The sequence below is a fragment of the Maylandia zebra genome, linkage group LG15, assembly GCF_041146795.1.
Source record: "Maylandia zebra isolate NMK-2024a linkage group LG15, Mzebra_GT3a, whole genome shotgun sequence".
Taxonomy (NCBI): domain Eukaryota; kingdom Metazoa; phylum Chordata; class Actinopteri; order Cichliformes; family Cichlidae; genus Maylandia; species Maylandia zebra.
Genome location: NC_135181.1, coordinates 2,731,897 through 2,756,873, shown reverse-complemented (window position 1 = coordinate 2,756,873; position 24,977 = coordinate 2,731,897). Strand labels below are relative to the sequence as shown.

At 41.4% G+C, this 24,977-nt stretch overlaps 1 protein-coding gene across 21 annotated transcripts in view; it reads left to right on the top strand.

Moving 5' to 3' along the window:
* Positions 1–24,977, top strand: part of nrxn3b (neurexin 3b) — a 328,662-nt gene that overhangs the window by 52,239 nt on the left and 251,446 nt on the right. For all 21 annotated transcript variants that reach the window (XM_076873680.1, XM_076873687.1, XM_076873683.1 and 18 more), the window contains exon 5: positions 23,928–24,229. In XM_076873680.1, the coding sequence (XP_076729795.1) occupies positions 23,928–24,229 (302 nt within the window). The remainder of the gene's footprint in view (positions 1–23,927; positions 24,230–24,977) is intronic.

The following is a 24,977-nucleotide window of genomic DNA, read 5'->3' as shown; positions in this document are numbered from 1 at the left end:
AAAGAGCTTTTTTTTAAAAGACATTCATAGGTCCCGTAGGATAATGCTATTAGATACAATGTACAGCTATAGTAGTGGATGTGGTCTAATGTTACTACCATTACTACTCTTGGATTTTATGATGCCATTGAGAGGGGATATCATATATATGCCCAATCAACAGGTAAGTGGGGCCAATAAAAGGGAAGCTGGTATAAAGAGGCGTGGCCTTAAAGGGAAAGGCGTTAAAACGGTTTATTTCGTACCGAGGGCCGTCCCCACGGAGCAGCATGAGATAAGTGAGGATAATTTTGAAGTGTAAAACATGCACAGCTGCTCTAGCAAAGTAGCTGCATATGAATAAGAGATGCACTTTAATGATACGGAAACTTTTCCACTTTAAAACTGGAATTTTGTGTTTTTTACCACCATCTAGTCCAAAATTTGAGAACGCTTTTAAAAATAAATATCATTATTTATGACTCTATGTTGGAAGAGTCGTGCACAACATTTGTACAGTTGCACAACAGCGTGATTTAGATCCAGGTTATGGTAAATGCTCAGTAGCGCACAGTGCGAAAACATTATCGGCAACACTGTGGAGCTGACCAAGGTGCTGAAATTTCATATGCAGTTCTCTGCAACATAGTTGGACTTTAATGCTGGACGTTAAAGATCCCACAAAAGCAATGAGGGTGGTGGTTGTTTAAACTGTCGGTGAAAAACAAGGTCCGAGATTTTATGGATGCTTGAAAACTGTTGTTCAGTTACACGGAACAATTGGAATTGTGCATATGACACATTTTGGTAGCGACTTCAACACATCCAAGAAAAGTAACAAGTTTGCTACATAATATGCGTTTTCCCTCTGGAAAATGTAATGACAGCGTGTTAAATCCTTGTGCTCTATTTTAATCCATCTGTTATATTTTTCGAAGCCCCGTCAGAGTCGGCGTGAGTGAATCTAACGCTAGAAAAATTTGCTGTTAGGAAAAAAAGTGCAGAAAAGGAAGCTGTCGGAGTCACCTGGCATCATTTTGCAGAGCAAATGGTCGCGCTGAAAATGTCAAACAGGTGCCAAAAGCATCGCTTAGGTTAGAACTCTTTTCGTTTGTAGATTCAATGCATCTCAATTTTTGCAGATTAATGAAACATGCACTGCTGTTGCCCATTTGCCCTGAAATCTTTTTTTCTGTCCGCTCGCTTTCAGCAATATTCTACTATGTGGAGCAAGAGAGGGACATAGACCGCGGGTCTTAAATTATCCCTGCTCTACATTGGCTCTGAAGCCTCTGAAGCAATGTGGGTGGACTGATTTTATGAGTGCAATGATGGTTTGACGTGGCGTAATCCTCTTTCGCTGATCTCCTCTCGTCCATCTGCTCCATCTTCATCCCTCTTTTCTCTCCTCCCTCAACATTTCATCTCTCCGTTCAGATGCACACGCATGTAGATACTCTAACATAAGCGTGTGCGTACACATGCACACATACCCTGCATATGCACAGCATTCAGCAGATTACATTTGGATGTTTTCTGCCGTCCCGGGGCAGCTCTGCGAAGTAATCATAGGTCAGCGGAGCAAATTTCCATCCGTCTCATACTCCATTGGCACCCTTGTGTTTTCTGATGTTTCTGCTCCATCACTGTCGCTCCAGTGAAATTGGTAAAATAAAACTAAGTGTTCCTATCTGATGAGTCTCTGCACTCGTGTGCCTCTATTTTTTTTTGGCCAGAGATTGTATCACCTTCTATCTTTTTTTTTAGATAATCCTATTCACTGCTAAACAACACAAACAGTCTCAGAAGAAGCCACTTGCACTGGCAACATGTAATTTGTCTGACAAGTGGAACACTTGGTTTTCTGGTATATTTCTGGTGGCGTGGCAGGGACTTTCTTCCTAAAAGACAGCCAAGAATATCCTCTTTCACCCTGCTTAAAACAGTCTCAGAACCCCTTGTTGTAATTTGATGTGTTTAAAAGAGATAAATATAAACCGAGGGCAGCATTTCCATAATGCTAGGCTTATCATTTTAACAGAAATTACATTTTAAGAATGACACGTTCTTTTAAGTTTTCATTTGCTATCACTGGAGAGATTGCTTTTTCGTGTACGCACAGATACAGTGGGGCAAAAAAGTATTTAGTCAGCCACCGATTGTGCAAGTTCCCCCACTTAAAATGATGACAGAGGTCAGTAATTTGCACCAGAGGTACACTTCAACTGTGAGAGACAGAATGTGAAAAAAAAATCCATGAATCCACATGGTAGGATTTGTAAAGAATTTATTCGTAAATTAGGGTGGAAAATAAGTATTTCGTCACCTCAAACAAGGAAAATCTCTGGCTCTCACAGACCTGTAACGTCTTCTGTAAGAAGCTTTTCTGTCCCCCACTCGTTACCTGTATGAATGGCACCTGTTTGAACTCATCATCTGTATAAAAGACACCTGTCCACAGCCTCAAACAGTCAGACTCCAAACTCCGCCATGGCCAAGACCAAAGAGCTTTGGAAGGACACCAGGAAAAGTATTGTAGACCTGCACCAGACTGGGAAGAGTGAATCTACAATAGGCAAGCAGCTTGGTGTGAAAAAATCAACTGTGGGAGCAATCATCAGAAAATGGAAGACATACAAGACCACTGATAATCTCCCTCGATCTGGGGCTCCACGCAAGATCTCATCCCGTGGGGTCAAAATGATCATGAGAACGGTGAGCAAAGATCCCAGAACCACACGGGGGGACCTGGTGAATGACCTGCAGAGAGCTGGGACCAAAGTAACAAAGGTCACCATCAGTAACACACTACAACGGCAGGGAATCAAATCCCGCAGTGCCAGACGTGTTCCGCTGCTGAAGCCAGTGCATGTCCAGGCCCGTCTGAAGTTTGCCAGAGAGCACATGGATGATACAGCAGAGGATTGGGAGAATGTCATGTGGTCAGATGAAACCAAAGTAGAACTTTTTGGTATAAACTCAACTCGTTGTGTTTGGAGGAAGAAGAATACTGAGTTGCATCCCAAGAACACCATACCTACTGTGAAGCATGGGGGTGGAAACATCATGCTATGGGGCTGTTTTTCTGCCAAGGGGACAGGACGACTGATCCGTGTTAAGGACAGAATGAATGGGGCCATGTATCATGAGATTTTGAGCCAAAACCTCCTTCCATCAGTGAGAACTTTGAAGATGAAACGAGGCTGGGTCTTCCAACATGACAATGATCCAAAACACACCGCCCGGGCAACAAAGGAGTGGCTCCGTAAGAAGCAATTGAAAGTCCTGGAGTGGCCTAGCCAGTCTCCAGACCTCAACCCCATAGAAAATCTGTGGCGGGAGTTGAAAGTCCGTGTTGCTCGGCGACAGCCCCAAAACATCACTGCTCTCGAGAAGATCTGCATGGAGGAATGGGCCAAAATACCAGCTACTGTGTGTGCAAACCTGGTAAAGACCTATAGTAAACGTTTGACCTCTGTTATTGCCAACAAAGGTTATGTTACAAAGTATTGAGTTGTATTTTTGTTATTGACCAAATACTTATTTTCCACCCTGATTTACGAATAAATTCTTTACAAATCCTACCATGTGGATTCATGGATTTTTTTTTTCACATTCTGTCTCTCACAGTTGAAGTGTACCTCTGGTGCAAATTACTGACCTCTGTCATCATTTTAGGTGGGGGAACTTGCACAATCGGTGGCTGACTAAATACTTTTTTGCCCCACTGTATGTACATTCATGAAAGTTAATATTTCATGCGTCACTTCTGCTACTTGATTTCTTCTGACTTGGGTGGAAGTCTGCATTTGGTGGCAGGGAATACTCTGATTCCTTTTTTTCACATGCACAAGTTTGCATTGAAGTTCTGAATTTCACACACTACCTCCACTTACTCACCTTTGATGATTCCTTTGGCAATTTTCCCCATTGTCTCTCACCTCCCCCCTTAATCTTTTTTCCTTTCTCATAGCTTTTATCTTCCCTCAGTTTCTCTTTATCTTTCTTTCTCTTAGCCTCCCTTCTCATCATTCTTACCCCCACCCACCTCATCTTCTCCTCTCCTTTTCCCTCACTCTCTCCTTGCCATAGCAGTGGGTGTACTAAGCAGGGATTAGGCGTGATTGAAGTGCTGACGTGAGAGTTCTTCCGCCGGGGCCTCTTATCCTCTGCAGTTCCCCAGAGAGACCTCTCATTGCTAGGCTTCAGTAGCAGGTTGGGTCTGGCCTCTCCAAGGACTCCCCATGGAAATAGCCTCTCTTCATGCCTCCGTGCTTTATCCCCAGAAGCCTTAGTGCCTTTTCCTGATAGATGTGTGGCTTGGCCCTGATAGAGCTCTCTGCCTGCCCGACTCCAGCTTCTAATTTATTTATTTATTTCTCTCTCTCTCTTTTTATTTATTTTTTTAAAGAGAGAGGCCATCCCTGCCGCTGTATATCAAAGCCTGGACTGGAAGACTTGTCTTCCTGTCCTTCCCCGTCCTTTTTTCCCCTGTGCCTGCTTTGCTTCACGGTTTAGATGGAGCCACATGAGTGACAGTTGCTGAACTTACTCAAAAGACCCACTAGTTGAGTTTTCATGGAGGTGCCCAGCTTACCCAACTCATCGTACCATTTCAAGATCAAGCTCGAAAGGTCAGAGTGTTTTTCTTTAATGTGGCATATGCCCGCAACACTGTGTGATAGTAGCAGAAGTAAATTCATAATGTGGAGCAAGCAGATGCCAGAGAGTCGGGGTTGGGTGAGAGGTTGTGCGGTTGCTGGGGTGGGTGTTACGCCAGTCACTTCCCACGACCTAAATCTTCATTACATTCTCATTCGTCTTCCATCTGCTGCTGTGCTGATGGTGATTAACACATAAAAGAGTGTGAGATGTGTGATATGGCATACACTCAGCATATTGTGTGTGCTTTACCCCCCACCCCCCAACCTGACTTGGATTCTGCAAGAGCGCTAGCCTTTGAAGTTGAGCTGTAGAGAAGAAGAGAGGGGAGCGGGCGGAATATTCATGGCGCCACTTGTTTCAAGTTTGTTGATTTAGCCAGTATTTGATTTCCCCTCTTTGCTTTTTCTTTTCTTGGCAGTGTTTTTACACGGCTTGTGTTTGCTCAAGAAAATGCTGTGATTACCTCTTTAGCCCAGAGTCAGACCCTCATCATCATTTTCGCATAGCAATCTGTGGCAATTGCAAAGCTCCGCTTTTGACCTTTTACGCCATCAGCTTGTGTCCTGTTGGGCCGCCGCGTTTAGAGGCGATGGTTACTGTGCTTTTTGAAATCACGGTGAGCAAGTCACAGTATTACTTTTGACTCTTTGCTGTGATTGATGAGAAGAAAAGGCAGAGCCTAATGTGAGCACAAGCATACGTAAACTGAAATGCTTTGCAGCCAGGCGACTCAAGTTTGAGATGATGGATTTATCCCAGCAGCAACACTCCCCACAAACATGCTACATATAAACCTGGGGAGTGATTAGTTAAATATTCCCCCTGAGCTTGCAGGTGAATCCAATATAAGAGCTAAATAATGGGCTAATTTCAGCCTGGTGTTCATCTATTATATGTTCACTGTTTGGCTTTTGGGGCTTCGTGGTAAGGCTGAGAATGTTTTTTTCTGGCATCCAGGTTTAAGTTTAAAGAGGCTGCTAATGACATCTCAGCACACTGACTTGGACACAGTGTGTCTTTTGTCCTGTCTTCCTCCCCTTAACACCAACCAATCACAGCAGATGGCCCCGCCCCTCCCTGAGGCTGGTTCTGCTGGAGGTTTCAAATAAATTCAAATTCAAATTCAAATTTTATTTGTCACGTACACAGTCATACACAGTACGATATGCAGTGAAATGCTTAGACAACTGCTCGTGACGTAAAGAAAAAAAAGGAAAAGGCTATGAATAAGATAGGAAATAAATATGAAAAATTAAAAAGGGTAAATTTAACTAGGAAGGAATAAAATATATTTAAAAAAATTAAGGTTAAAAATGAAATAAGATAAAATATATAAATTAAAGTTGAAAATAAAATAACTGTACAACAAAATACACAATACACAGTATAGAACTATATAACTATATAAGAATTCTTCCTGTTAAAAGGGAGTTTTTCCTTCCCACTGTCCCCAAGTGTTTACTCAAAGGAGGTCATTTGATTGTTGGGGTTTTTTCAGTCTTATCGTAGGGTCTCACTGAATTGAACTGACCTGAATAACCTATGCCCATCCAGCACGCACTTCCTGTAGCAGGAAATTGAGGCTCCTCTCCTCACTGCTGTGGACTGTCTTTGCACATTAACCCTTTGAATCAGAGTGTGCAAGAAATCCTGCTCTTTTTGCAGAAACACCTTGGAAAAGAAACACAGCAAAAGAACTGTCAAACAGCTCACTGTTCTCTCCCTATGTTCTTTCAGAAATAAAGCTTTAAAGGAAAGAATCACTGTTTTTTTCTCCCTTTTTTTGAAAACCTCTTCCTCAATACTGCTGAGAGGAAAAAAGGCTGCTCACAGGCAGCGTTTCTCCAGCTTGTATTGTGGTTGGGGGTCAATTGTATGTCCACAAATGAGTAGGTGAGCTGCAGTGACACTGCAGGAATGCCTCTGTCTCTGAGAACTTGAGTTATTTATTGGTTGCTTTGCTGCTCCCTGAGTCAACGAAGACTCAAAGGACAATTTTGACTTGTTTGCGAAGAATGAAAAAAAGGACTGGTTGAGCACTGTGTTTGAAAATAGGTGCCCACATGCACACGTGTAAAAACTGCTTGTATACTACGTGGAAACGTCGATGTTACACAGATCCATAGGGATGGATTGACTATGCATCCAGCATGATGGCACTGCTGGATGAACCTCCACTCTATACTAAAGCGGGCGTCAGCTAAATGCCACATCATAGACCGGAACCACACTAATCGCTGCATTGTGTAGCTGTGTGGCCGACTTCTAAACGCCCTTTCCCTTCTCCTTCTCACTCTCCTTGCTGTTGATTCTCAGGGCAGCCGGGAACGTATGGCACTTATTACAAGTTAATGGATCATAAATTGAAACTGAAAGTTCTATAAAAGAGCTCCAATTCTATGCGCATGTACTCACAAACACTCACACACACACACTGCTCACGCTGAGACTTCTTCCAAAGAATCCGACCTCAGTCTTACTCATTTGTTATGCCCAGCCGATGCCTGGTTTGAGGTCATCGTTTATGAATTACCAGCCTAAATTTACAACCTAATAGGTTTTGGAGCATTTATGTGGTGCTCTGCCCTTCATGTCCTCTACAGGGAAGTGCTAAAATAGGCGTCAACCTCCGGAGATTTTACTTAATGGACTGTTTCAGTTACTCCTTGCTGGTGATGTCATCTGGTTGTGGTCTGTGAGCATGTCGTGGTTGATATGTGTTTATGGATGCACATGGAGTGGCACAGTGCGGCAGCGGTCCCAATTTGCGAGTGGCGCTGTCGTGAGGATTTGATTTGAGTCCAGTGAAATGGGGAAAAGGGTTTAATGTTGAGGTTTGATGTGGATGACTATATCAGCTAATAGTGAATGACTGAGTTCATTGATCTTTACCTCTCAGCCATGAAAGATTGATGGGCGAGTGTGTGGCGTGGACACCCAACTTTTTCAGTTTGATAATTCGAGAACGAGGCAATGTAGGATTTTCACATTGATACCATACCTGCACCTACTAAACATCCACTAAAAATCTCTGACCTTGACCTCAGAAGCTAGATCAGGTCATTTACTAATTGGAAGGTTGGGATTTGATCCCTGTTCAAGCTACAGTCTTCATGCCAAATATCTTTGGGCAAGACACCCCAAGTTACTCTCTGGTGCATTCGTCAGAGTGTGTGCGAATATATATAATATATATTAAATAAAAAATAGCTAATAGATAGGAAAACGTGATTGCATGAATGGGTATGAATGGGTGAATAAGGCAAAGATGTATAAAGCCGTTTGAGTGCTCAGTTAGAGCTGAAAATATAGACGAACCAGTCCATTTAGTGGAAACCAGTCCATTTAGTGGAAACCAGTCCATTTCGTGCTGTTGGACTGTCGTTGTTGTCGGTGGAGAAGTCGCACACCTCCACAAACATATCCACAGCCAGACGTTGCTTTTGTTTGAAAATGTTAAAATATTTAAATATGCATTTAAAATATGCAGATATATTTTCACGTGGTTTATCTCCGTGCAGTTCAAGAGGAAGCTCAAGCTGAAGCAGCTAGCCCATTTGTAGCTCCGATTGAAAGGCCACAATTCCCTGGATCATCAGCTACATCACATTAAATGTGTCTCTGTGAATAATTGCAAATCACCAGTGGTCATCATGATGGTTCAGTGGTGTGTGGTGTTTACAACATGTCCGATTAGATGGGTTCTTTTGGTTCCTCCAGCTGTCTCATTAGATACGTGATTTGAAAGCTGCTTTCATCTTCAGTGACATCCAGTGAGGCATGCAAGGGTTCCCTATGATTCGCTCAAGTATATACCCGAAGTATAGCTGAAGGAGTAACAAACTGATGACCAAGCAAGTGGACAAATGAGTGAACGCACTGAGACGAGTACTGTGGTTTTGACTGAGATGCATCATGTGCTGGTGAAGCATAGCCACCGAACAAACTGCTGAAAGAATCTGAACGAATTTTTTACATCAACAGAAATGTTGAAATAAATCAACTGTGTCCAAAATATTTTGCTCATCACTACTCCCCTTCTCCCCAGTGCTCATTAATGTTTCAGATATGGCACATGGATGTTCAGCGTTCGACAAAGTACATAAGAACACGCAGATGCGCAAATGTCCAATAAACATGAACCACGAGGACTCGTGTTCGTCTAATGGCGATTTCATGAACTCATTGGAATACTTTAAATTCCCCCAATGAGATTAAGAAACCAAAAAAGGCATTGCACCCCTTCTTCGTGCTCCTTTTTTCATTTTATTTTACCCTCCTCCTTGGCCGGCATCCTCAGCGTAAATTAGCTTCTTGACACGAGCTCTCTCACATAATTCCACAGACATTTAAATAAACTGTCATAGCCATCACCATCATCATCATTCCCATCGCTATCCACTCACCCAAATAATGGAAGTGTGTAAAGTGTGTAAAGTGTGTGTGTGTGTGTGTGTGTGCACGTGGATGTCTTTATTTGTTCTCTCACCACATGGCCATTGTGGTACAATAGTCAATTAACAATCTGTGAAGTGGAGGAAGCAGTAGCATAATAAAGCTAGAAACCACTTAGGTGGATACGACACTAAAGCTAGCTCATATTCTTTCTGGACTATCAATTCAGTGAGCGTGCATCACTCTTAGCTCCGTAAGTACCACCTCACATACGCGCACCATTGTACTAAACCCAGCTGTACTCAAACCCCTCATCCATCTGGGTTAGCCTGTGATCGAGGAAAAGAGTCATACTCATCACCGGCTCTAACTGGTCAAACACAGATGCGCGCGTTCATGCAGATTCCAGAAATAGACATGTGGAGTGATAGCCTGCAGATTGGAGCTGACCAGTCTACCATACAGCCAGCTGTCCCACAGGAATTGGCATTTACTTAGACTGGTGCACACACAGTCGCACACACACACAAACATACACTTGTGTTTGCATGAGTCACGTGAGTTTCAAGTCTTATGATGACAGCTTGTTCTGGATTGGTGTTAAAACAATACTGAATCCCCAAAGTAAATAATATATAAATAAAGCTATTAGAGCTGTTCCTCATCGTAGAACTCTTTTGAAATGTTTTTATTAAGAAGTAGAAGCTAAAGAGTGTCAAACAGTATTTAAGCCTCTGGTTTTCTATATGTGCTAATGGTAAGGCTTCAATTGATTGTAATGACAAGTAGTTGAATTTATGTCTTTAATGATGAATAGAAACTACACTTGCACTTGTCTTTTTTAATCATTTGCACTGGACACTACACAAAGTTATTTCAAATGTGATATTAAGAATAGTAAATGGACATAGTCTCAGGATAAAGAAAGCTTGAATGTTTTGCTGACTTTATGACAAAATGTTTTGCTGTTGTTAGTTAAAAAACCTGAAAGTTTTAAATGACACTCGTGCTTTTTCTAACAGAGCTAGCCGACTGTGCAGCTGGCTACTCATTCCCTTTTTGTTTTTGCTGTTAGTTTTTTTTCTTGCACCATGACACGATGTTGTAAAAATAAATAAAATATGTCAAAATTAATAGTGCTCACATTCCGAGTCCCAAATTTTGTTCTTTATCTATTTTTCTGTCCTCATTGGTAAGAAATTAACGACTGAGTTTGTGAAGTGGCTCCAAGGCTTGAGAGGATCCTTTTCTCTTTAATTTTAGAATAGACCGGCCCTTGGATACATAACATGGCTTCTCCCTCTTTAGACCGAAAGCTGTTAGTCTTATCTGTGCTGATGAGATATAGATGTATATGTTGTTTTTGTGCGTGCACCTAACCCATGCTTGTCCCATCGTTAAACTGAAATATGTTTGAAACAAGGATCTGCAACTGTGCTAGAAGCAGACAGACTCCTCCCTCTAACAGGGGGATCTGATCAAAACAACGGGGGGTCTAAACAAAGATGTAATTTGTTGGTTAACTTGAATGATTTCTCGAAAATTCGATCAAGTGAGTAGCCAAATGAAGCCAAACACCAGGTGTGCGCTGATGTCTCAGTAAAAGTGCCTTTACTTTCAGTTCAGCTCTAAAATACTTTATTCAGGCTTGTCAGTCAAAGTTCTGGGCTAAAACACAAGGACACTTAAAAGAAATAAAACAATTCAGATGCAGAGATTCAATAAGCTTCGCGCTATAATTCATATCATGGAAATATAAATGCTAATGCAATCTCTTTTGTGCATGCAATGTGAAACACAAAGCACTGCAGTGAGTCATTCCTTTCTCAAATTTCTGGAACCAGCCTAAAGTTGTTGATGTAATGTCCTTAGCCCAATGAAAATAGGCCACTGAAGTCCATGAGGTGTTCACTAGTGTGTTATTCGACTAGCAGTAGGCCTTCTGGCATTTGTTCCTCTCCTTGTATTTTAAAGGGTCCCGTGGGAGAGTGAGCCGGTGAAAACGGAGAGAGGAGTTGGTGGTGGGGGGGGGGAGACAGTGACAAAGAGGATGCTTTTAGTGTACCGGGCCAAATAAAGCACCTTTTCTCTGATAAAGCAGTGATGAAGCTAAAGAGAAGGAGACTGTGAGTGTAATAGAAGAGAGAGAGAGGGATTCAGGGGTTTGGTGCGAAGAAACAGGAAAATTAGCTAAACCTCGTGTTTCGAAAAGACGTGTCTTCGGATCATTTCTAATGTAGTGTAGGAAAAGAAAGTCATACAACCTTGACTAAGTTGTCTCTCTGAGTATTCTTACTCTCATTCATATTCCCTCTCACTTCTCTTTGCACACTCATCCTTTCAGTGTGGTGATTTATCCCTTCATCTCCAGAGTGTCACTGAAGAGAGCCGTTTGGCTCTCCAGACTAATAACCATCGCTGAGATGGAGAGAGGATAATGTTATTGACTTCCAAGCTAGAAAGCAGCTGGCAGTGTGTGTGTGTGTGCGTGTGTGTGTTTCCATGTGCCATGTACTGTCATTCTGGGTTGTATTTTTCTGTGTTGTTTAGATCTGGTGTGCGTATTTAAAATTTGTGAACATCCGTGTTGTGAAAGCTGCTTCATTCACCAGTACACCAAACAGTTAGCTATGCTGCTGCAAGCTTGCATTAGCATCGTTGTGCTAAATGTAGGCAGACCTTGCTTCACAAATAGTAAATACCGCTTTCCTCAATGACAATAATTCTGTATTTACCTCCGCATGTCAGGATCAGTTGATTTGATTGCAGCCAAACAGGATTTGCTAAAGCGGCTGACATTTGTTTTTCATAAAACACCCACTCATGTTGCCATATTTTTATTATTATCACGTGCAGGAACCTGGATCACAAAAGTTTACAGCATGTGTTTAAAAAAAAAAAAAGCTATGTATGAAACAATGATGGTCCAGATGATATGGTGGTCACACTCAAAGCACTGGAAAATCTATGTAGGCAAGGCAAGAAAGAAGAAGAGAGATGGCAGAGTTCAGAGTGAAAACTGATGCAGAGACACGGTGGCTGGGCATCCAGCATCATGTTTGCTTCCACGTGATAAAGAAAGCAGATGTGAGAGTGTGAATGTGTCAAAAAAATCCAAGCTCACCTTTTGCCTGTTGATGCTTTTGTGCATCTTTTTTATATATATGTCTGTGGTTGTAAACTGAGATGTACTGCATTGTAGCTTATTTACCTTCATGCTTAAAGTTTGCAATCAGCCCTGCAGTAAGGTTAAAAGGAGGAAGCTCAAGGAAGGTGAGGGTAATCCATCGCTACTCTTATCTCTTGAAGGAGCAAATCGTTGCAAATGCTTGCACACACTAACACACAAACACGTGGGCGTGCACGCACACACACACGCGCTACCGAGTGAGAATCACATATTGTTTTGGCTACGGGCTATAACTGGTTCTAGCTGGATTTAAAGCTACAGAAGGGTTTTCTTTCTTCATTTTGTCAAGCTCAATGTTAAATGTGCTTCCCTGACTCATCTCCAGCTTTGTCCCCGAATCTCGTCTGCTCTCCAAGAAATAATTATTACACTCAGCCCTCACATATATTTGTAAATGAGAAGGGATATACTTCTTAGTTATCTTGCAGCCCGTGTTTCATGGTTTGGCTTGAACTAAATACTCGAATGTCTGCGTGTAACCAAATTGCTGTTTCACCGCCTTCTTAAAGCGCCACTCAACACGATTGGCTGTTGAGATTAGGTCACAGATCGAGCCTGAGGTTTGGCACCTTGCTCTTCCTCGCCATCCAAATTATATTGGCTTTGAGGGCTCTTTCACAGTGAGTCATGTTTATTTCATTGTCCCTTTTATGGCACCGCTGTTCCCCTTTTAACCCCTCGCCTCCCTGCGTGCAGCTAAATGTTCTGGCAGTACACAGGAGAGTAAGTTATGGAGGTAATAAATATCAGAAGACCTCAGCTCCGACTAGGAATGTGTGCTAATCTGTTTCAAGTGCTGTAGAGGGACTTTGCCTCTCGCCTGCTCTCATCAGTTTCATCCAGGAATTGCATTAATGCTATATTAAACAATTTAATATGTTATTTAAAAACTGTTTAGTTTTTTTTAAGGAACAAATGCAATGACCGGGAGCTGTCTCTGCTGTTTCTGGTTCCCAGTGCTGCTTCAGATCTGTGCGTCATGTCATGTTTAAAATAACAGCACAGACAAAGATCTTAAAAGCACCACCCAGTTAGTTTCTTTATAGCTGATTCTTTTTATAATGTAATTTCATGTATAAATGCAACTGTGACAGTTCATCAAACGTCTGTTTGATTTATTAGCATGTCATTCCAACAGCAGCGGTAAGAGCTACACAAATCTACTTTTCTAATTGCGTATGCTGTGCAATCTTTAATCGGCGTGTCACGTTATCGCAACTGCACATGTTGACTCGCATGCATATGGGATGTTCGGTAAGGAGGAACTGCAGAAAAAAGCCTTCACATTAAGCGCACAGTGTTGCTGTAATTACAAGTGTGAATTTTGATGTGGGCCCACAGATTTCCCATGTGGCATTGCAAATTCAGAAACTGTGTCAATATAAGCAGTAAACATACTGAGGAATCCATGAATGTCCTCGTAAATCAAAATTAACTTGCGGTGGGATTTTATTTTTGTTGTTCTCTTTTAATTTGAATGAGTACCATTTTGCAAGTGTTGACTCTCTTGAATGAAAATAACTTCTTTTTCCTTAAAGATCTGATGTGCAACTGCTAACTGCCATTCCTGCGATGTAAAAATGATTCAGGTGCGGCTGGTGACATGTGCTGCAGTGTGAATTCACTTAATTAATCGAGGTTCTCCTGCATGTGGACAGGAGCAAAACGGCATGCCGCAGCTGTGTCATTTTAAATAGTAGCACTCAGAATATCTACGTAGCTGTTCCACTCGTTAAACAAGTCAAATGATTTTATTAGCAAAAGCCTCAAAATAAGAGGTGACATTTGGGTTTGGAGCTGAAACCGTGAAGTGGCAGTAAAACTAATGATAAGAGTAGCGTGCAGCTTCATGCTCCGTGGCTCTATCCACAGGCAGGTTGGAAACTGACAGAGACTGATGTGGTGAGGTGGAGACACAGCCAGGCTTCTGACAGGAAAGATAATAGCCAATAAGGCAACGCCACTCTGGATGACTGACAGGCTCCAGGGAAGGCCTTGCCTTCCCGCAGTCCTGCTCCATGGAGCAAGTCTCTGCTTAGATATAAACATGATGAGTAGACACACATGCACAAAGGCACACGCTGAGGACTTCTCAATCCAAAGTGACATTTCACCGACTACACAAATTACCGAAGGACAGCTTATTATGAGTTTGTGTACTAGGGCTCAGTCTATAGTGTACATACAGTGATCCCAGTATGCTTTTATTACTCATTTTAAATTGAATTCAATTTTAATCTGATGACAATACAAAAGAAAAAGCATTATATTAACGACATGAAAGAAAAAACACTCAATTTTGATCAAACAGCATTTTACATCAAATTAGATCAAGGACGGCTTTTAGTTTTGGCTAAACTTTAGTTTGTAAAGATAAAACTGCCATGATAAAAAACATAAATGATTGTTGACAATTACTAACAAATTAAATATGTATAATGAATTCACAAAATTGAACTATGTCACCAACTAAAACTAGGCTGCAGAACTTGGGGGATATGAAACAGGCCACTGAATACTGAGCCGCAGATGGATATGGAAATGAGACAAAATCTGATTGGATGACGTGTAAAGCGTAGAAATCTGTAAGAGTTAGCGATACTTCCATGTGTGCACAATCTAAAGGATTCTTTCATTGTCACAACAGTGGATGGACGTGCTGAAGTTCTTACCTCGATTACATTGAGGACCTCTGAATTCCAGCTTCAGACATTCTGCATGTTTGCTTGCTCACATTTGTGGTGATTCTCATGAGCGAACAACAACCCCTACACAGAGGAGCAACAGCTTTGCTCTTTTATGTAGCAAAGCCATTTGATTTTAAGATAAAAGGGTTTGAGTGGACTTAGAATAAAGTATGTGTTAATTAGGGATTCCCCTACATATTGCCTAATTAACACATACTTGGCTTTTTCACTAATATCAGGCTGCTGGCATAGATGATGGCTTATAGACAAGAAGCTACTTTTAGCTGCTCCCTCATCACAGAGGATGGCCACAGTGATAGCTCCACATTTTTTTGATTTGGCAGCGTTTTATGCCCAAAGGGCGTTTGTGTCTCTGGTTGGAATTGAAATAGCGACCTATTGACCTATCAAATGTGTTTGCTGTGAAACATTCATAAGAAAATCAAGACATTCTTACAGTCTACAAATCTTTAAAATAAGCTGAATGTCAAATAATCTAAGTGAAGGATGGATTGTAGTCCTTTTACTCTATTTATATCCAACAGTTTTAATCCCAAGCAGAAAACCCCTCCTAATTTTTACGGTACATGTAGCATATAAAACATATGTCAAACCAACACAGATGCAGAGTGGTGAAAGTTTATAAAGACGCTGCCATGCAGAGCAGCGGAGAATATGAAACCAATGCAATGCTCACTGCCGTCACTTTCCATTTGGGTTCAGGATGGCAGCTGTCAGGCTGACGCAAGAGTCGGCATTGGAGAGACACTCTGTCAAAGATCGTTTGATTGTTAAAGGAATAATAGCGACTGCAGATGACGCCATAGTATCATAACACACACTTATAGACATTAAAAAAAACGAAAACAAAAAACCTGCAGTGCATAAAGATTCAGTCAGCATGTGACAGTATTAACCAGATGCTAAAAACACACAAGTAAAGAGCTAATGACATCAGCTAAATGTAAAACCTCAAACTGTGTCAGGATGTCAGGACTTTGAATGCATATTGCACATTTAAAGTCAGAAGCATGGCTCAGGTGTCTTTCTTTTTTTGTTTGTTTGACTAAGGTTTCCACTGTTTGCAATTTCTGTTCAGTTTCTCAATAACCATCACTGTCTGTTATGCTCTGTGTGCACGTTATAACTGCATTATGCTGTCACACTCGGCACAAAACTTGAAAATTAGCAAAAGGTTAAATGTGCAGCACATCTATTGAATGTTCTGCACAGGAATTAAGAAAAACAGTGCTAACTAACAGTTAATGTAGCTATCTTAGCAAAGCATTGACATTGATATATTGCTTACAGAGGCCACTATTTACTGCTTTGCACTAAATCCTTCAGTAGAACAGAGTCATGTTTTACTTACTTTTTTAAATTTAAATTTAAATAGCTTTTAACAAAGTCAATCAACTCTTATCAGTACATAAGACTTCCTCGTGATTTTAGCCAGTTAATGCCGACATATAACTTTGGAAAGCCAACGTTAAAGGGGGGCGCCATGTTCTGAGATTTCTACTCTTTATTGTATACTATCACAGACTCGTAGTCGTACTTAATAATGGGAATGCAGGATTTCTCCCTTTCTCCCCTTTGCAAGCTCATCTTCAACCTCCACCTCCTCGCTCCAGCATTCGCTCCGCACAATTGCCTCAGTTGATGGGATTGGACCTCAGGCGCCTGCCCCCATTCTTCAGACACCCTCCATCCCTCCATCGTTCACTCCCACCATTCGCACCATCCCCCGGCTGTCATTCCAGACCTCATCGCTCACTCCATGGAGACTTCACCATCAGGAGCCAATAAGGAGCTTCACACACACACACACAGACGTAGAAAAACACATTGAAGGTGACAGTGACTGTTTCAATCGGTAGCTGGAAAGAAGCCTCTGGCCATGTCTAAACGAATGCAGATAAATTAAACAATAAAATTTATCTGTCCAAACATTTTCAGATCCTTTTCCTTTGGACACCCAGTACAAAAGTGAAATCTTTCACATTCTTCTTTTGCCCATTTCACTGCAGCTCTGTGTTTTTTCTGCAGTTGCTTGAAGAGTAGCTGCATGTCATTCTCTCGTGGTATCATATCAAAGTCCACGGGAGAAGTAGCATTTTTAAATGTTACGCTTGAATAACTCACCCCTTTGTGGGCATGAGAGACATTTTTAGTCATTGTTAACAATTAAGTCATTATAAATTCAGAAGACACAAAACGACACAGTATGTGTGTGCACGTGATTCATTTCAGTGCCATATTCCCCCTCCTCCTAGTGCTGCTTTTTTGACTTTACTGAATCCTGAGGGGACAAACACTTCTCTATATCTGGTAACGCTACATTATATTTATCATCTAATTTAGAACTTTTTCAGTTGCCCTTTGACCCTTTAAGCATAATTTATACAACTATGTCGAATCCCTGCATCGTTGTTGCGTGCATTTCTACGTATGCCCTCTTGTGTCTGCGCTGCTCGGCCATCATGAGTGAAACTGAGCTGTTGATGTTGGCACTAATACACTTTGAAGTTAGTTGTTACTTTTACTGAAAAGCAGTATACTGTCCATGGCTAGTAAAAGAAAAAACTCCAGAACGCTCACTACTTCATGGTGTAATAATCAAACTAGATTCTGTACAATTACAACCTATTCGGTTTTTTTCAATAAAGCCTTTCTGCTTTTGCCAATCAATAATATGATCCATAAATAAAGCATTGATGCTAATGCTGTGTTTATAGACCATATTACCAAACAGTCTGATTATGGTTGACTTCAGTGTCACTGCAACGTTAAGTCACATTTCTGGTAAGCTGCTCGTCGTAGCTTTAGCTCTATGTCATAGATTTAATGCAGCACTATTAATCAAACATTAGTGCTTCCGGAAGTGCTACAGAGTAAGTTTGCATGTATATTATTAAAATAGGAAATGCTAAATCTAGCTCACATGCAATAAGTGAAGTGGTATAGTATAGTGGTAAAATATAAATTAGTTTTGCTGCTACTAATTAAAGGCATGTGGGTGTTTAAGCACATAAGACTAAGGCCTCGCCCATGCATCCTGTGTATTTTATCATCATCATTTGTAAAGTGTGATAGATAATCTGCTGTTATTTTATTATTATTTTTATTATTTTCATAAAAATAATCAAGAACATGTCCGACAAATGGAATTTGCACTCTCATGCAGACACTACAGAACAGGGGGAGTAACTCCAGGCCTCAAGGGCCGGTGTCCTGCAGGTTTTAGATTCTCACACCTGAATCAAATGATTAGTTCATTACCAGGCCTCTGCAGCACTTAATTTAGCCATTTAAATCAGCTGTGTTGGATCAGGAACACATCTACAACCTGCAGGACACCGGCCCTTGAGGCCTGGAGTTCCCCCACCCCTGCTACAGGACCTTGAGGGTAAATAATTGAAATAGCCCTTGGCACTGACCGCTAAAGTACTGGACTTCTAGACAGCCAAACCATGGATACACACATGACTTTATTCTTACATGAGTCTCTACAAGTAGTTTAAATGGTTTAGTATGCATATCACCAGCCAATAAAGAGAAACACCAATATCATCTCGAGCTTGCTCTCCTGGCAGTTTGTGATAATGAAATTGCCCGTCCACTGAGAATAATATGGTGTCCCGCTTAAGTGTAATATAAAAAGGAAGCTGTTTGCTCTGCTGCCATTCCATGTGCATTACTTGCCTTCCTACCAATAATGAGCCACATGCTCTCACAGTCAGGATGTTGCATTCTTTTAAGTCTGCCTCGTTTCTCCCTTCAGCAGTTTCTATTGCGTGAAGCATTTTGAAGTTGAGAGGGGTTTATTTTATTTATACTACGTGGTAAATATTGCAGTAAAATGAGCATGTACTGCTGTATAAGTAATGATGGTTTTGAAACTCTAAATGAAACATGTTTTTTTTTTTTGCAGTGGGAGATCTTAGATACTAATTTAAACAAGCCATTCATTGGGGACTGTACTTTTGCAGGGATGATCTTCCGAGTGTAAAAGGTATCGTGGAAAGTGTTGGACTGGCAGAGTTATTTGTGTTTTCTGAGAGGTTAAAGGAGGTAAGGAGAGACGGGGATTTGGTGATGTGTTATCAGGTGCAGTAATGAAGAATCGCAAGCCGGAGGGACACCTCCTCACTGCTAGTCTTAACACACAGTGTCACTTTGTTTCTCTGGAGAGCCATTGGTAGCGTCTCTGTCTCTCCTTGCTTCCATCTGCCAGTCTCACTCTCCTGCTCTGGCTCTCTCCATCTTCCAATCTCTGCGTCCTTTTTTCTTTTTTTTCCATCTCAGTCTCTGCTTCCATCTCTCACATCCTTTTGTCCTAGACTCTTTTTGCTTCCGCTGTGTCACTTCTGTTTATGTTTATCTCTCTCTTTGTCTCGCTCTTTGTCAGTCTTCCTTTCTCAATCTGTGAGCGCAGACATCAAAGGCAGTCTCAGACAGGCCGTCTGCCACGGCTTCACAAGGTTACATGAAATACGAGATGAGAAAAGAAGTGTCAGGGTGACAGTTCAGTTTAACCTCTTAGATATGTCGTGTGGCATCTTTAAAGCTGTCATAAAAAGGACACACTAAATGATTTTTATGTGTAGTTTTTGTCTTGCAGATAAATGCCTGAAATCTCTCATGTGTTGCTTTTTCACTGCATTTTTGTATTCTGAATGAATGTAATTGTTGCAGAGAGTACGTCGGTCATAATTGGCCGGTAAAATATTAGCAGGGAACACATTTCCCACCAAATCTCCCTCCAACATAAGCCTTTCTGACAGTGCTGCTTGCTTTTGAAGAGAGACATCACCCATGGTGCTCCAAATTCATTTGACATGTGATGGCTCACCACTGAACCAGAGCCGCACAGTCGCATAGTTAGCATTAGCCTTGCATTGCAGTAGAAAACCATATGGTTCATATTGTTTGGGGTTTTCTGGCTAATTTGGGCTAAATGTAGTCTTTTAGCAGTTTTCAAGTGATCCTGTTCTCACATATTAGGGAAGGAGGTACAAAGTGGTGATGATTTTTAAGCTCATTTTCTTTTGAGTGGATGCAACCTTGGATAATCCCTAAGAGTACCCCACAAATGCTAGTAGCAGATACTTAAATCTTCTATGTTTAAGTTTCAATCTTCAGGCTTGTTTATCTGAAAACACAGTGCGAACATGTATTTGATGTGTCACACATCCTGTTCACTTTGCCAGTAAAGTGTCCTTGGGACTGGTGGTCATGCTTACTACCCAGCTCACTTCCTTGTGAGGTTTGGGGGTTTGGTGGCTCTGCAACTGTAAGTGAGGATTTTTGCCACAATCACAAAGTCTCAAATCTGATTAACATCATCTTGTTTCCCTTTTATATGTTCCAAGTCTTTTTGCCAACAAACGATAAAGGGCAGTTTGGTGTCCTGCAGCGATCCTGAGTTAGCTGAAGGTTGTGGGCAGTTGTTTCATAAGACCCTTGAGGTCAGACTGGAGAGAATTCAGCGTGTGTGACAAGAGGAAGCGGAAGAAAATGGGAGATGGTAATGAAGGAGCTAATTGCTTCCAGTGGATTTTGAAATCGAACGCCAACCCCCAGTGCATACACCAGGCATCACACAAATGGAATATTGATGACTAAGGCGAAAATAAGAGAAAATGACCCCGCTATGTGATCAATATGAAAGCCACAGATCTGTGCAGAACATGTCTCAACAGGCAATACATTTCCCCTGGTCTTTATGGATCCGTATACACTTACCGCAAGCTTTGTATTGCTGAAGTGCACAAATAATGCATATCAATTTGCACTCTCTGTTATTCAGAGCAACAATGCTATATTAATGGCTTTTTACAGCTCTACAGAAACTTTGTAATTACATCATTGTAGATAACGCTGTAACATATCATAGTAAGCTTCTATTTGGAATTTACTGTCAGTGTAATTTATGATAAACTAGCTTTGACATACACATATATACATTTCCATTCATTTTCTTTTTTGCTAGCTGTAGATTCAAACTATATAGAAATTTGTTTAGCTTTAAAAAGAAGCACAACACCTAAGCTGTAAACCTTGGGTTTGATATAAACATAGAATACTGTTGGTATAATAATAATGTTGACCTCTAATCTTAAAAGAGACATTTAAGGGACACAGTGCATATATTTTGACAATAATTTTAGATCCTAATATACATTGTACCCTACTGGATTCACATGTCGGTCAGGCTGATCATTTAACCTCAAACTTCTGCCTCCATAATTATTCATTCATAATGTAAATTAAAAAGAAATTAAACTTGCACATAAGATGATGAGCATGATCACATTTTATCTGCCATCAGTCGTTAGCGATATTAACATGATGAACATTTTGGTTGACATTAAAATGTTGACCAAAAGTTTAGGAATTGGCAACATTATGTCAATATGATACATCCAAGGCCCCTCAGTTTCCCTCATTTCTTTATATATTACTAGGAAAATAATAAAATAAATGAGAAAGTTTAGCGATTTATTGAAACGAGGGATAAATGGAAATAAATAAATGGAAGAAAAGAAAAAGCTGATTCTAATGAGCCAAGTCCAATATTTGTTATGATCACCCTTATTGTTCAACACAGCCTGACTTATTATAAGCAAGCTTTCTTGTAATTTCTTTAAATAGGTTTCAAGAATAGTTTTCCAGGATTCTTAAAAAACATTTCAGAGCTCTTCTTTGCACGTTCGCTGCCTTTTGTTCTGTTCTTTGCCAAAATGATCCCTCATTAGTAATCAGTAATGCTGAGGTCTGGGTTCTCAGGAGGCCAATCCATAACTGATCATTGTGGATGTTTTTTCATCCTGGTATACGTTCACTGTCGTGCTTATATAATAGTCCGAACAGGTGCAAAGAAACAGTCTCTCTAGGCTTGTTGTGCAATTTGAGCAGCATTCCTGAGATAGCCAACCTAATTAAAGTGTGCTGTATAGTAGAGGGATGTTGCCATGACAATAACCTTTCTACCTTAGGTCAAGGGAGAGCATACTAGATCAGGTGTCTGGAGATGATCTAAAGGATAACACTGCTGCATGCCTACAAAGAAAGCTTGTACACAGAGGTACTTTCCCTGTACCTTTCGGTTTCAAATCACAAGTGTTCTTCGTTTAAATGCGTTCATTGCTGTGTATACAGTAGAAAGGTTGCTTAGTATTCAAGTGAGAACAGCTTCAAGGATAATTGATTTGGAAAAGTGAAAGACGCAGCATTTTATGCGTCTCAATCAGTTGGGAAAATTCAGCCCTGTAACCATTTTTGCTGTCAGTTTGCCATGCAAGAGGCCTTCAGGCAAGATGTGACAGAAGGCCCACAGAACATATAGCACTGGCTCTCTCTGATGCTAGTGTTAATGTTCAATAAAGCCAACCGGAGCGAGGGGCTAGACTCTCATTTTATTGCTGTGGATGTAAAAATCAATATTTTATTAATAATCTGAAAGTGTTTTGAAAGAAATTACGGCCCTTTCTGGGGGAGCTTTTGGATGCGACATGCCGCTGTCTGTTTTTCTTCAGTTATTACAACACTATCGTTTTGATTTTGATGCCCAGCACAGTATAAAGCTTTTGCGAAGAACAATATTACATGAATATACAATCAGGCGAGCTTCTCCACGCTGTCAGTGCTTGTGTAATTTCTAAGATGAGATGCATAAAATCAGTAGAGATGGGAGGAGGGCTTTTTTTTGATCCTCCAATGTATATTCTTTTAGCTCTGTGTTGTGCTGTCTCAGTGGTAATAATGGGTTTCTATTTATTCCCCCGGCACATGGATGAGGGCTTTCACAGTTCCTTTGTTTCCTCCCATACTATTTCTTCCTGTTTCTTCGCGCAGTGCAAAGACACGAGTTTGACATCCCACAGCCTCGCTCCCCTTTTTCATTTGTTTCTATCTCAGTATTGTCGTTCTCATCCTTCCTTCCTTTCTGCCAGCTTCTCAGCACCGCTCCCTCATGTTTACATATTGCCTGATCCGAAACAACAAAACTGAAGCTCGCAGCGCTCGTGTTCTCCCCCTCTCTCCCTTTTCCTTTCTCGGCTTTCTTCTTCCACATTTGTCCATCATGACTTGTCTGCGAGTAACACAAAGGAAGAACCCCAGGACAGTGAGGAAATGAAATGACACATTGAAATGCCTTTTGTTGGCAGGTAGCATTGTAGTTACCGTCACAGCAGTGCCAGAGCAGTTAGTAGGTTTGGTTCATGTTGTTCTTGAGGTTGAAATTTCTGAAAGGTGACACCTTGAACAGTGCGCCTTCGGAGGAGGAAATATGTAGTCGCTGCAGGTTGCTGTTGCCAGCTTAACACAAATGATAGTGAGGGTGTCTCTATTAGATTCACCCACACCCATATTGACCATGCAGCACAGAAAGCTACACTGAGAAACTGGGAAAACAGATTTCTAGAGTCCTCCCTTTCCCCGTCTCCAGCTGTCTCACCATACTTATAGCGTCAATTTAAAAAAAGGGGCTCAGGAAGTCACTTTGCAACAGCCGAGTGACATAAAACTGTAAAAGTTTGATTTATGCGCCCCATTAGCGGGGAATAGTGTTCCATCATAAGTAGCCTGTCTGTCTGGAGGCTGTACGCGAAACCCAAACCCACGGTCGTACAGATCGCATTTTATGATCTCAGCTGAATGATGGGATTATCATAGCTGTAATTATAGTGCATTGTGTATGTGTGTGCTTGCCTGATGGAAGCTTTTGTGCAACATGCAGCAGTTCCCTATTTACTCAGGCTGACTCACGATGAATGAAGAGAACAACACTCATGCTTGTTTCATGTTTAGGAGATTTTATAACAAACGGCAGAATAAATGCGGTAACGACCGGCTGTGGTCTTGTGGAAGAGTGCGATGAATCATAGCACGGCACCGCAGCAGGGGGCTTAGCTGCTAGACGTTAACGCTGAGCCTCGTCGTCTGTCAGAAGATGCATAACGCCCTGAAAGTAACACTTTGCTTCTTTTCCCTTTCCCATTCAGCGAGGGAGGAGAACGTGGCCACCTTCCGCGGCTCGGAGTACTTCTGCTATGACCTGTCACAGAACCCCATCCAGAGCAGCAGCGACGAGATCACGCTGTCCTTCAAGACCTGGCAGCGCAACGGCCTCCTCCTGCACACGGGGAAATCCGCAGATTATGTCAACCTGGCACTGAAAGACGGGGCAGTCTCGCTCGTCATCAATCTAGGTTCTGGCGCTTTCGAGGCCATCGTCGAGCCGGTCAATGGAAAATTCAATGACAACAGCTGGCACGACATCAAAGTGACACGCAACCTGAGACAGGTAATCGGGGGTAGCGGCGATGGACGGAGTTTGGAGACACAGTTTTGTTTTGTTGTTTTTGCTTTAGATAAGCTGCTTCTGAGAGCTTCTGAGAGGGAGCTGGGATTAAGAATGTCACTTTGTTCTGATTGGTTGTCATTCCATTGCTACAATTCAGACAAATGCCATTATACTTTTACAGAGATATCTTTTATTTTAATTCAATGTCATTGTCTAATTTCTTTCTTTCTTAGCAACTAGTCAATAAGAACATGGAAAAGCAGTTCGCAGCATATTCTAGGTACCGTCTTTCTAGGTGTTTTCCTCTCTCCTGTTTAGCGGCGTATTGAACTTGAGCTCCCTGTGTTGTCAAATTAAAGTTATCAGATATTTCTGTTTTGCTTCACATTCCTCTAAGATGACACTTCTGTCAGGCACTGTCACTATCGCTTTCCTTTGGGAAACTGTTCGTATGCTTGTGTAGACCACGCACTTCCACTTTAAAGGCAGACACAGTGTTTGCCTTTCAGCCGTCCATTAGCACTGTATTTATAGCACAGATGATCGTCGGGCTTTTTAAAGGCAGAGATACATCTGTATGGCATAAACAGAATTAGTAATGCGACATGTATTGTTTCCTATCATATTGTAGTAATTTATAATTAGCTTTTCTTACTGTTAAGTGCATATATTAGATCTGTCTACAGGCAGCTATATAAAGAGTGGAGGTAGTAGTAGCGACACGTGTGCGTTTGCTCATTGTGTCGGC